We start from the raw sequence: 13,839 nt of genomic DNA, 5'->3' as shown, positions 1-13,839 counted from the left end.
TCTACATAATCCATAAAAATGACATTAATTAGATGCTTTGATAATAAGGAACTTCATAGTACATACTGCACTATTTTAAAATGTTTTATCCCGTATGCAAATGAAGAGTGAGCAGTCACGAGAATTTGTACAACAGAAACATAAGTAATATTAATATTTATCGACAGATTATCTTCTTTTCTAAAACTATAAGAATTCTTAAATGAATTATAGTTTTAGCATTTTTGTAATAAAATTTAACTTTCTTCTGATATAAAATTCCGGTTGGTTACGCTTCCACGCCAACTTCCGGTTCTGTGACAGGTGTCTTCAAAAATCTAGGATGTCGTTCAAATATAGTGTGTTTTTACTACTTATTTCCTGTTATATTTTCTCAGTTAGTGCTACCGATACAGATTTTACTGTAGATGTGCCAGCTGGTGTTCAGTCATGTTTCTTTGAGCCGATAAAAACTTTAAATCGTGAGATAGAACTGGAATATCAGGTACTCACGTTTAGCTTGTTAATCTTTTGCATTGGTGTTTTGTATCTTTTCTTTGTTCAGTTTCGTTGAATCCCTTTCTACCAGCCATTTTCTCTTTATGCATGTCATCAGCTTTAAAATGAGTGGTCACTTGCCATAACTCTGCTTTGCAATTAACATTTTTTCTTAACACTTAGCTTGATCTTGATTTCAGTTTGACCAATAGATACTGGTCAATTGCCATTTTTACATACATGTAAAATTGAAGGAGGAAAGGAACCAAATGTTAGCTTGCTTTACAAGATGAAGTTATATTTTAAGGTCATTCACATGATGCTGTTTGACTGTAATTTGTAAAATATGGTGTCAGAATTTCCTCTAACTGTGAAACCTTCCATCCCCCATTCTCAATCCTCTATTTTTTTACATTTTGTTGGATTAGGGGTCAGATTGATGTGCTATACAAGTAGTTGAGTTTTTTTGTGGAATAGCAGAGTAGTATCTCGAGAGTGGCTGTTCCTCTAAAGTCTTTCCAGTTATAACTGTGCATGTCACACCTACATACATGTACATGCATATATTTATGCCTTCATGTACATGTAGTTCCATTCTAGAATCTTTTTCCTGTATGTGATACCATATTCATTTGAAAGATTTCATTACTTATTGAAGTAGAAATCCCCTGTTTTTTTGTTGAAATTTTGAACAGTTTACATGTGAAATCTTGCATAACTAGAGTTTGTCAGTTCTTGTTTCTTTTGGAACACAACAGTAGCAGAAACATAATTTTCAATCAGTATTGTGAAAAATTGTAATCCGTTCCAGTTTTTAAAAGCCAGTCTGGTACCACTTGTTCAGACTTGCCTTGGTAATAGTCTTCCTGAAAGTTGAAAATTCTTGCCTGACATTTGGTCAGACACACAAATACTTCCTGTCTGACCAAACTGACCTAATTTTTTAGAAATGATATTTTCATATCATTTTTTTTTGGGGGGGGGGGGGTGTCAACCTTAAGATAAATCAACCGTCCAATCAAATCTTGCCACACAAAGAATGGAAAGTGTGTTGGTGTCATAAACAACATGTAAATTTACTGAAAATTGTATCCTTACAAATATGAGGCATGTACAATGTAAGACTTTCTGAAGATATTTTAGCAATCAGAAAAATATGGAACTACATGTACATGTACAAGTCCAATGCTAATTTTTCCACACAGGTCTTACAGTCTGACATATTTTTTTTATGACTGGATTCTGTCTATGGCCCATACAATAGACTATTCCTCAATTTTGCAGTTTTCTGAGCTGTAGTGCCCTACGCAGCAAAGTTGGAGAAAATTCACAGGCTGGAATCCCTTTTCTGCTTTCTTGCAGAATTGTTAGGGCCCACCGGCACATTAAATCATACCTTTTAATATTCATTTTACAATATTTTTAATTCTTTCTCATTTAGCTCCCTTTAGGAGCATATGATTTATATGAACAGTAAAATAAAACCAGTGAACACCATTATTTTGTCTGAGTAGGGAGCCAATGTCCAAAAAACATTTTTTTTTGTCCTACGGGTAAAATGTAACCTTGTATGTTTCCTATTGTCCTCAATCAAATATGGATTCTATTGATTTAAATAGAAATAAACCTGTGACATACATGTAAGTAAATCTGTTAATCTATCACTCAGTCATTTATCATTTAAACATTGAATGTAGAATTGTGAATGTCTACAGTCCTCTAATCTCATTGTCAAAACATATATTCTTAAAACATATATTCTTATAACAGGTAAAATGAAATAATTTGATACGGGGACATTCCTTACTTAGGAAATGCTATTACTTTAATTAAATACTTTAAAAATCTTATAGTGAGGAGTTGAGAAGAATTTTACCCAAACATTGCTATACAGGAACAGAAGTAAATAGGTTTCATCATGTAAATTACAAGTGGAACTTTGTGGAAACAAATCTTTTGGACCAAAGATCTTGTATGGACTAGTAATGTCTGGTCTGGTTTGGTTTGTCTTTCATGCTTTTCATGTTTTCAGAGTTATAAAAATAATATAACTGAGGTGTGTGAGGGACAAATTGTATTGCTGATAAGCATTTGTATATAAAAATAAAAGCCTTCATGCTTGATCAGTGTGTCAGTATCTGTTCATCCTTACATGTATGTAATAAATTGTGTTCAGGCTGTTGCTCTGGTGTCTTACCGGTAATTTCACGATAAACTTTTAATATTTAGCATGTGAAAAGAAGACATGAAGATAACGTGTCACATACATTTCAAAGTTTGGTGACTTTGACCTTAAATAAAGTCATGTGGTTTTATGTTTTGTTTGTTTGTTTGTTTAGTGTTTTTTTTGTGTTGCTTTTTTATGTAATAAATCATATCCAGGCTGTAACTTTTTGGTCTTTTTAGTAGGGTCTAGAAATTAACCATACAAGTTGATCACTTGAATTTATATATGGTGGGCCCCAGAGATGAATCCAATTTCATTCAAGCGGCATTTATCAGTCTGCATCAGGCTCCTATCCAGAGTTGAAATGTTTGGAAACTAGTTCTCGGGGTTGTTCATGCTTTTAAAATATGATTCTGTTAAAAATGAAAAACAGAAAAAAACAGGTGTCCAGTTTAATCATTGTATCGTTAGAAGCTTCCACTGAATTGCATGTATTAGTATGTCTATCCTGATCATGTTTCAGCTGTGTGGCCATGTGATTTTCAGTAGCATTTTCTTCACTAATAAGATTTAATCAAGGTTTATTTTATATAATGGGAACAGTTTATTTGACCTTAACAGTGTGAGTTTGCTGTTTATTTGTAAATGTACATGTATGTAAAGTTATACCTGCCTATCTCTCAGATGCTCCCCATTTCTGTAAACATTGTGAATTTATATTGTACATAACATTTGTATTATTTGTAAGGAACAAGCACCACAAATTCTAATCAATTGAATCCATTTGTTTGTAGTTTTAGAGAGAAGTGAAGTCAGTGAGGTTAAACCTCCACCCAATTAGTCGGTTGTATATTTGATTCACCTTGTCTGTCTGTATGTCTGAATTTTGTTGCAATTGTATTGGCTTCCAATGGATTGATTTGTTTTAAATTTGGTCGCTATTTTAGTGTGTGGGTTAATATAGCTGGGGCATATATACAAAGGATTTTCGGGTGCTATCTGATATCAACTTCCTGTATAAGTGGTTGTATATCTAGCTCAACAATGTGTGCTACTTCAATGTTTGTACACTCATAGTTTTTTAATTAACAAATTTCTCTACAAGCCTATAACGAATTTGTGTTTATTCATATTTATTATGAATAGTTGGCTTCTGCCACCTTTGGAAAATGAAGCCTGTAAAAATCACGTTTGCAATAAGGTTTACATTTTAATCCATTCAATCAGGCCTAAATGAAGATAAAACAACTGTTGGAATGAATAGGATTGGTATTGTACCATGTTATGTACACCTGGTGCCTGAATTAAACAACTTTTGTCTATATTGTTTATATTGATTATAAAATCATTTTAGTTGTAGCATTTGAATTTGAAACATGTTGTATGTAATTGAGTTAAATTGATGTTTTGTATCAGTAATACATCTGGAGAATTAAATGGTACTGTTACCCAAAAATTCAGAAATTAATGGAAAAGATGCAACTTGTTAAGTACAAAATAACTTGCAATATGAAGTTTTATGCCTGTCAGGCATTTTTAACAGCTTTTAACACCATATGGTAGCTCAATACACTTGAAGGGATTTTAATGATGTTTTTGGTACATTGTAATGCTGTCCTAAAAAAATGGGGAATTGATATATATCAGGTGCTATAGCATAGTTTATTACATTCATAAATGATATGGTCCTAAATTTAAAAAATAACTGAATTTAGTGGTATTGGACATACAGTGTACATTACCTGAAGACAAGAAACTTGAAAGGTTGTGAAATTCAAAGCAAAGTTTATTTATTTCCATTAAATTACCCTAATAATAAGGAATAGGGTCTGTATGGCCATTTAAATAATGTATAATCATGAAAAAAAAATGCCTGAAAGGTTAGCAGAAGGAACCTAGGTACATCTTATCATATTGTCTGTTAACTTTAATTCAACACGTTCCAGTACATGTGTGTGTAGTTAAAGCCTACATTTTGTACCTTTTGCTTGCCAATTTAATTTTTTTTTAATTTAAAACTCTTCATCTTTTAGTGGTGAACCTTGAAGTTACTGTAGCTTTAAGGATGCAGAATTATGGTACAAGTTTTAAACTTCCCATTAAAACTTTTTTTTTATTTGCATTTTTCTCTGAATTTAATGTGTTTATTAGTTATTATTATTATTTTAGGTTATAGATGGAGGTGACATGGATATCAACTTCTTCCTACAAGCTCCTGATGGTAGAATTCTGATATCAGAAGTGGGGAAGACAGATGCTGCACATAAGTAAGCTACAAGATGAAAATAGAGAGGTCAAAGTAATGACCTGAATAAGTATTGAGGTTGAGTTACAAAACGAAAAGTAGTAAATGTAGACTAGTATATGCTTATATCATATATTTAGATTAAAACTTCTTTGTATTGCATTAAAAGTGTCTGTTTATAATCTATGTATAGTCTACCCTGTATAATACCTCTAGACCTATATCGTTTACCCTATATCACACCTCTAGATCTATATCGTCTACCCTATATCACACCTCTAGACCTATATCGTCTACCCTATATCACACCTCTAGACCTATATTGTCTACCCTATATAACACATCTAGACCTATATCGTCTACCCTATATCACACCTCTAGACCTATGTTATCTACCCTATATCACACCTCTAGACCTATGTCATTTGCCCTTTATCACACCTTTAGACCTATGTCATCAACCCTATATAACACCTCTAGACCTATATCGTTTTCCCTATATCACACCTCTAGACCTATGTCATCTGCCCTATATCACTCCTCTAGACCTATGTCATCTGCCCTATATCACACCTTTAGACCTATATCGTCTACCCTATATCACACCTTTAGACCTATGTCGTCAACCATATTTCACACCTCTAGACCTATGTCATCTGCCCTTTTTTACCCTTCTAGACCTATGTCGTGTACACTATATCACACCTGTAGACTTATGTCATCTACCCTATATTACACCTCTAGACTTATATTGCATGCCATATATCACACTTCTATAGCTATATTGTCTACTCTATATCACACCTCTAGACCTATATTGTCTACCCTATATCAACCCCTAGACCTATATTGCATACCTTATATTGCACCCCTTCACAGACCATACCTGAAGTATGGTTAAAATATATGATTAACGAACCTAACATGTTAAAATCTGTATCACATGAGGCATCAACCTTTGAAGTATATCACCCTACGGGTCATTGGCCATTGGGAGGATATAGGAGTCTTAGATTGATACTGCACATGATACATAGTTTGACATGTAATATTCAGTATATACTTCATTGACAAACACTTTAAAAAAATATTGGGCTATGTTGATTACATAGAAATAAAGCCCTGACCCACATTACTGTAATGAAGCCATTGAGAGTCATTTTCAAATGTGTCTTTTTAGGACACATTTGTGATAAACTGCCTTCCGTCAGTCTGTCCACCCATCCACTAGTCATTAAAGAACTTAAAAACACATAGTGTATTGGAAGATTGGTTCCCTCAGTTGAAAGAAGCTCCTTTTAGCTTCTTTTCATTGTTTCAAAGTTATCAAACACGTAACTAGAAAAATGAATGACAGGATATCATGTGCTTGAGCCCAGCTGTTTCCCTAAAATTGCACTCTCATTTGGGCATTATATAGGTAAGATCAAAATGATCCTATCAATTGCCAACTAGAAGTAATTTTAGTTGTATTATTTTTTTTTTTCTCAAATTAAAATGTGCCAAGCATTTCAGCATTTTCTTATGGAAACCAATTTGCCAGATTTTAATTTCATGAACTTTTGCTTATGTTTGGTTTCAGGCTTGTCATAATATAGAGCATTCTGTGTGGTTAAATCAGCTATATCATTATAAAAACATAACTATTCTTCAGATTTACACCAACCATAGAAGGAGATTATCAGCTTTGTTTTGACAATACATTCAGCACATTTTCCTCAAAGTTAGTGTTCTTTGAAATCCTTGCTGATGATGATGAGGCTGATCAACAAGAAACTAATTGGGACAAAGCTAAAGAAGAACTTGGTTCACTGATAGATATGACAGTGGAAGATTTACAGGTATATAAGGCCAAATAAAAAAATAGAAATAATATATATTGTGATGTGGCTCAAATTAAACTTTAATTAGTGAACAGTAGCCATGTTTAAACAGTAAAAATGAACTAAATACAAATAAAATATGAATAATTTTGGGCTCATATTTTTCAATATTTTCAAGTTTTATTCATATTTTATTTGTTTAGTTCCTTTTTACCTTTTGAACGTGGCTATTGTTCACTAATTCATCATTCAAATGAAAAAAAGAATTGTGTTTATTGTTGCTGGACCGATCCTAATATTTATGTCTTCCCAAAGGCATTTTTTTTTAAACAAAAATGTAAGTTAAAGTAATAGTAATATGATAAGACCTAAAGGCTGAAATTAATGATACAAAACTAAAGAGGAACTGAGTTCAATGTTTGGTATGACCGTAGAAGATTTACACATTTATACAGGGCAAAAAAATACATATATGTGTTGTTGAATGGTTCTCCAAGCCTAACATAATTAATTGAACAAAAATTAATCAAGAAGGATTATTTTCTTTCTTGACTTTGCTTTTTCAAATTTTTACTAATTTACCATATCTATGTCTATTGCTACAAAATTGAAGTCATCACTACAGAAGTTTTATGGTCGTCATCATGAACTTGGGGACCGCTACTGTGTATCCATCTGCGCCATGAAAACTGATTTGTTCAAAGTGTCATAGTTTTCCTTTCCTCTTTCGTCTACCCTGGTCTTGACTTTTATGAGCAACATGGCAGGTGTTTCTATAAAAGCAGAGGACGCTTACCCTACCGGTGCACCGGGTCCATGTTCCCAGTTTTTAGTGGAATCCAAGTTGCTCTTTTACTTTTGTTACTTTGTATGTATTATTTAAGTTACTTTATGTTCTTTGTTGTTGTTGTCTGTTTTCCATGTCTGGTCTTTGTCCCTGGCTTTCATTCTTTTGATTACCTCTATAACCTTGGTTCCCTTGATTACTCTTTAAATGTATTTTCTCTTCTATGTTGGCCCTTTAAAATCATGTCTGAATAGTACATTGTAAAACAGTAAAACTCAAATTGAGGAGCAGATTCTAGTACTATTTCTGATGCTTTCTTTACCAGAAATTAATTGATAATGTGAAGGAAAACCTGGACCAGACAGAGTTCCACCAGACATCATTGCGGAACTATGAGGCCAGAGACAGAAATATTCAGGAAAACAATTTTAGCCGTGTAAACTTTTTCTCAACATTACATGCATTTGTTATGATCTCTGTAGGTTTAACACAGGTTCTTTTGATTAGAAGTTTGTTTGATGATAAGAGTAAAGTTCATAAAATAATGAAAGTCAGGACTTAACCAAACAGAGTATTAGGTTTTAAAAAATTATCAATTTCAGATTTTGATTTTTTACTCACCAAAGGATAATGGGTTTATCTATATTGATTTTTTAATGGAAACTGTACTTAGATGTTTTTGCTATGTTCTTGTTACTGTATACCAATAAGGCCAACATAAAAAACATCCTAGATTCTCATCCTCCCTGAAATATTTAGATTTTTTTCCCAATTTCGGTCAATTTCTTTTAAATTGACAGCATATTATTCTTGATTGGATAAAAAATGAAATTTGCTGGCCTATCCCTAATTTTGAAAAATGTTGGATGAGAATCTAGAAATTGTTTTATGATGGCCTAAGGCGATTTTGTTTATAGAAGTCCTTCCTTTTAAAGACTTATTGTTCTATAGTATATAAGATTTTACAGTGAAATCTGCCTTAATTGAACCTTTTCACATGGACAGTTTTATTCAGTTTAGAAAGTGTTCACTTTAATCAGGTTTAAGTAGGTAGACCTAGGGTTAGGGACAACTCCTGAAATCAGTCATATGTTTGCATCATGTTCAATTTCACCAAAGCCTATCAAGCTTTCATTTTAAATAGAATGAAAACAGTCCAAGTTACTTTGATGCTAAGATGAGATTGATGTAAAATGCTTCACACAAATGTTCCAATGATTTGTAATAGTTATACCCCTTATCTTAAGTCTACCTCCTTAAATTGCATCAAAACTGATTTGAACGCACTTTAGAAAATGTCTGGTTTATATGGGTTTCACTGTAGTTTTTGTATCAGTGTTTGTTGGATACTACTTCTTGAGGTCTCCAAGACATTCTAATCAAAAAGAAACATGAATAAATTTTGGGTCAGCAAAAAAAATGTCGAACTTGAACAAGTTATATTCATGAACAAAATTTTCATTCATGCCTGAACTTCTGAATACACAGTAGGATTTAGAACATGTTGTACTTTGTTCAAATGAAATCTTAATTGTGATTAGAGCTATTTTTTACCCTAAAGTTGTCATTGACTGCTCGTCTCAACCCTTCGTCCTTGCCATAATATTCTATGATGGCATTGTTGATCATTACATGGTCTTGTAAGAATGTATGTGTAGAATATGTGGACACATTTCTTTGTATATGTCTTGCATCATTTCCATTTTCTGTGTTTTCTGTTTCTTAATCAAAGGGCTTTCTTCATTTGGTTTTGTGGGATTCCATCATTTTAAGCTATTATTCAATATTGTGTTTGTTTGCCTTTTTCTGAACTTTTCCAGGAACTCAAAGAAGTCAATGAAGAATACTTGTATATTAATTTTATACAGGGAAACCTGTCTAAATCAGACCTTGAATATTCTGGTAACCTGTCTAAATCAAATCTTGAATATTCTGGCAACCTGTCTAAATCAAACCTTGAATAATCTGGCAACCTGTCTAAATCAAATCTTGAATCTTCTGGCAACCTGTTTAAATCAAATCTTGATTAATCTGGAAACCTGTCTAAATCAGACACTTTTTAAGTTTTTTAGATTTCAGTTTAAATTCATGTTCTACCTTGATAAACCAAATACTTCTCTAAACCAAACCAATTCTAAATTACAAAGGGTTATGGTTTAGACAGGTTTTTCCAGGTGTTATTCTAGATATTGATGACAAAGAGAAGTTTTAGTAAATTCTTTTGAAAACAAAAATGTATTGACATTTTTGTCTATGTATTCTTTTACTAAAACTTCTTCCTGTCAAAGACAAATGGGAGGAGTGAGAACACACAAGGAGAAGTTTTTGCTTATTTCTCCCTCTAGATTAGGCCCTTGGTTTTCCTGTATTAAATTTTTTTAATAGACCACCAGTTGTGTCAAAGAAGACTGAGCAAACTTTATTGTCATTTTACATTAAAATATACCTCATCTTCTAATTGAACTTCATTTTCGATCAAAACTGTAGCCATTTTTCAAAAGAATAGTACAAAAGCGATCAAGATTCTTTAGAACTTGGCAGCAGACCTTTTTTTTGTGTAATCAAATACTGTGAAAGTACTTATATTCGTGGATATCAATTTTCATGGTTTAGGGGCAAAGCAAAAGTTCATGGATTCTTGAATTTGTGGTTTTGATCCTGTTATACAATTTGAAGTAAAAAATCCTTTTTGTTAGGAATAAAATTCCTTGGTTTACCTTATCCACGAAAACTGGTACCCCACAAACAATAGTACTATCACGGTACCTTGCTAGTCCTCCTATGAGCTCAATGATAGATTTGGTAGATCTTTTTACCCTTTTTCATTTTTGATTTGAAGAGTTAAGTACTGTAAAATTAGAAGTTATTGCAATGCAATATATGTTATAATGAAATGTGACTTTGTAACTGCAAAAATTAAATCTTTTATGATGGGATATTTTACACGACTTAAGTATGATTTTTCTTTCTGTTGCAAAAAAAAATGAAAAGCACATTTTTGTTTAAAAAAAATAATTAATAACAAAGCCCAAATGATAAATACATGTAATAATTTCAGAAGTTACAGTAAGCAATTATTTAGTTTTGCAATATTTACAGTTATGAACAAATTCTTATGTGATATTTGTTTTTGTTAGAAAGTAATATTTTATTTTTTTGATAGTTGCTAGGATCAAACTATAAAATGGTTTTAACAAATTCGTAATGTTTTTACGAAGGTAAGTGTTACATTTGTTTCTTTTTATGAAGCTTTAATTTGTTGTATTCAGTTCACAGTTCATGCTTGTTTTGTTTCTCTTTTGACATACATATTATGGTTAATGTCTGTCTGTCTGTCTTCATTTTGTATGATAACTTAAAAAAAAAACACTTTGTAGAGGGAAGAGCCTTTTTGATTTCATTTTTTTTGTTGTATGGAACTAAATAAATACAACTTCAGCTTCCTGTTTACCAACTTTTCAGCAACCCAGCCATTTCTGTCTTTGACCCCTTTTATACAATTACTACTATGTCAAACTATATACCACGCGGGATTATTTATACTGAAAAATGGGGGAGGGGGTAGGTATATCATTCCCTTTAGCTCAGTCATCTGCTTATTTAACTAATTGAAGGAAGCCATATCAAAAAATAAGTCTTGCTAGCATCTTTTAATTAAAGTTGTATACTCAGCTTAAAAATATGTTTTTGGAATATTTTTCATATATTTGAATACCAGAGGCTCTTCTCAATTAATTTGCTTTGTACCCAGAATGTCATGTGAAGTAGTGTTCCTATTTATTGGTTGAAACCCTTAATGATGCAGGCAGTGGTCTGTTTTAAAGTTAAGTATTTATTCTTCGCTTCATAGGCATTCATGAAACAAGAAACCATTTTTCTATAAATGTGATTACTTATTTTAATATTAGTAATTGTCATGGTGATGAGATGATATCTATGCAATTTTTTAATAGTTCTCAGTTTAAATCGTTAAGTGACTAATGAGCTTAAAGCCCTATTGAAACCTTGCAAAATACAATCATGATTTTTTTTATGTAATTAGTATGTGCTTGTTACAATATTCATGTTTTACTTTCTAAAACCATATTTCTGAAAAAAACATTTTTTTTTATATGCAATAATTTCTACAATGTTTTGACAAGGTGACCTGTCAATGTCATTCTGTAGACCCTTTTTCAGAATCTAGATTTAACTCCCTTCTAGCTATTTGCTTTGTCAGGTTATTTTTGGGTTGACTATGACATGACTAATAAAGCTAATAAGTTCTATACAATTTGTATTTGTTGTAATATGTTTAAGGCAACCTCATACCACTGTAGTAGGACAAATTCCACTTTCAGCTTCACCCCTTCATTCAAGGGGAGTTAGCTCTTGAGGGGAGAGAACTCTTGAAATCTTAAGAAATGAATTAAATGTGTTTACTTGTGACGATAGTAAATGTCAATAATTGAACATGTAGTTGAGTGATATTGAAATCCAGTGACACTATGCAATTTTATCTAATAGGTGTTTTTTTTATATACATGTATATACATTTTGCTCTATATTACTTGTTTGCTACATGTATACATTTATTGTTTCCATGTGACGAAAATGGTTATCTGCCAATTGAACAACCTAATAATGTGATTAAACCATGTTTTCTTTTGTAACATAATTGGTTTTGAATTGTCAAGTTTTTCTTCTTTGAAATATATTTTCACATTTTAGAGACAGAGTTGCAAGGTCCCAAGGGTATTTTTGCGTGCTGAAGTTTACCAGTAACTTATTTAAAACGTATTAATACTTGTAATACTAACCAATTTGTTTACATTAGGCCTTGTTTATATTTGATGATTACAGGTATTATTCATTGAAAGATTTAAATTTCCAATTTATTTTTGTTCTTTTTTTATTTGTAGTCTTATACATCCAGAACATTGTATCTTGTGTTTTCCTCTTTAATTTTGAAGCTTTGCACCTAATTATAGATACAATAAAGTTAACTCTCTTTCAAAAGTTATTTTTTTTATTATGTTAAGTATGTTTTGTCAAAACTCAATCTGTCTGATTATTAGCATGTATGAAAAAATACTCATACATGAAGTATTTCCAATCCAAGTCTAATGGGGATTAAATTGCCATGATATAGTTTGTTTGTTAAATGTATAAAACTCATCTTTTTATTCCTTGCCCAATTAATGATTATTTGCATCATCTTTTGTTGCTATTTTGACAATAAAAGTATTTATTTTGTACATAATGAAGCCTTGTTTTTTTTTTAGTACCTTATTAGAATATAGTGAAACCTTGTCTTAAGGAGGTAGACTTATGATAAGGGACACAACTCTGGTCCATGCTCCCAGTTCTTAGTGGAGTCCAAGTTGCTCATTTACTTTTGTTACTTTGTATGATTTTAGTTATTTTATGTTCTTTGTTGTGTATGTCTGTTTTCCATGTCTGGTCTTTGTCCCTGGATTACATTCTTTTGATTACCGCTATAACCTTGGTTCCCTTGATTACTCTCTTACAAGTCATTGGAACGTTTGTATTTACCATTTTACATCATTCTCATGTAAGCATCAAAGTAACTTGGATTGATTTTATTCTGCTTTAAAGGAAAGCTTGAAAGGCTTTGGTGAAATTGAATATGATACAAACATATCATGCATGGATTTCAAGGGTTATGTCCCTTACCCTAGGATCTTCAAAGGATAGCAGATTCCTGGATGTCTTTAAATACAGGTTAATTCTACATAGAAGGCACTACACAGGGATATATTGATCATAGTATCTTAAGAATACAATGGTCAATGAGACAGGTTTGGCTATAGTTATAGAAATGCACATGTATGTTTTTTTTCTATTTTAAAAAAATCAATATGTTTATCCACTTACCAACCAAGTTTGGAAGGGATATGGTAATGCTGACTTATGTTCTTTCATTTATAACATTTGTGAACACTAGAATCTTCATCTTTAGGTGAATTTTGACCATATATGATACATGAATTTTAGGGTTCATGGTCATTGGTCAAAAGTCAAGGTCACTCTCCACTGTTCACACTGGGAGACAAATACTTTCCTTACTCTTACTTTATAAACTGGTAGAAAAAAAAGACAAAATAAAGAAATGTGAAATTAAGGTGAACCAAGGTTTAAAGGAGTGGAATCCTAAAATTGGTTTAGAAACAATAAACAAATTTAACACAAAGAGAAAACTTAAAGAAACTATGACTCCATTTGAAGGGTTTTTAGAAAAAAAAAATTGTGTGGGGCAAGGTGAATTTTGGGGTTTTTGAATGTGTTTTGTTATTTGCTGTCTTATAATGGTATCATATGGTTGTCATCATTGCTAGAC

The 13,839-nt window shown here is 31.9% G+C and overlaps 1 protein-coding gene across 1 annotated transcript; it reads left to right on the top strand.

The window, feature by feature from the left end:
* The first annotated feature begins 265 nt into the window (after window positions 1-265).
* On the top strand, window positions 266-12,741 carry LOC148610127 (transmembrane emp24 domain-containing protein 1-like). Its single transcript, XM_088542223.1, has 4 exons — window positions 266-484; window positions 4,814-4,911; window positions 6,544-6,730; window positions 7,825-12,741. The coding sequence occupies exons 1-4, from the start codon at window positions 323-325 to the stop codon at window positions 8,059-8,061; spliced, it is 684 nt and encodes a 227-aa protein (XP_088398349.1). The 5' UTR covers window positions 266-322; the 3' UTR covers window positions 8,062-12,741.
* The last annotated feature ends 1,098 nt before the right edge of the window (window positions 12,742-13,839 follow it).

Source organism: Perna viridis, chromosome 8 (assembly GCF_037379345.1).
Source record: "Perna viridis isolate PV_CMFRI_1.1 ecotype Kerala chromosome 8, ASM3737934v1, whole genome shotgun sequence".
Lineage (NCBI taxonomy): Eukaryota > Metazoa > Mollusca > Bivalvia > Mytilida > Mytilidae > Perna > Perna viridis.
The sequence above is the reverse complement of the archived record's forward strand: the minus strand, read 5'-3'. Positions and strand labels throughout refer to the sequence as shown.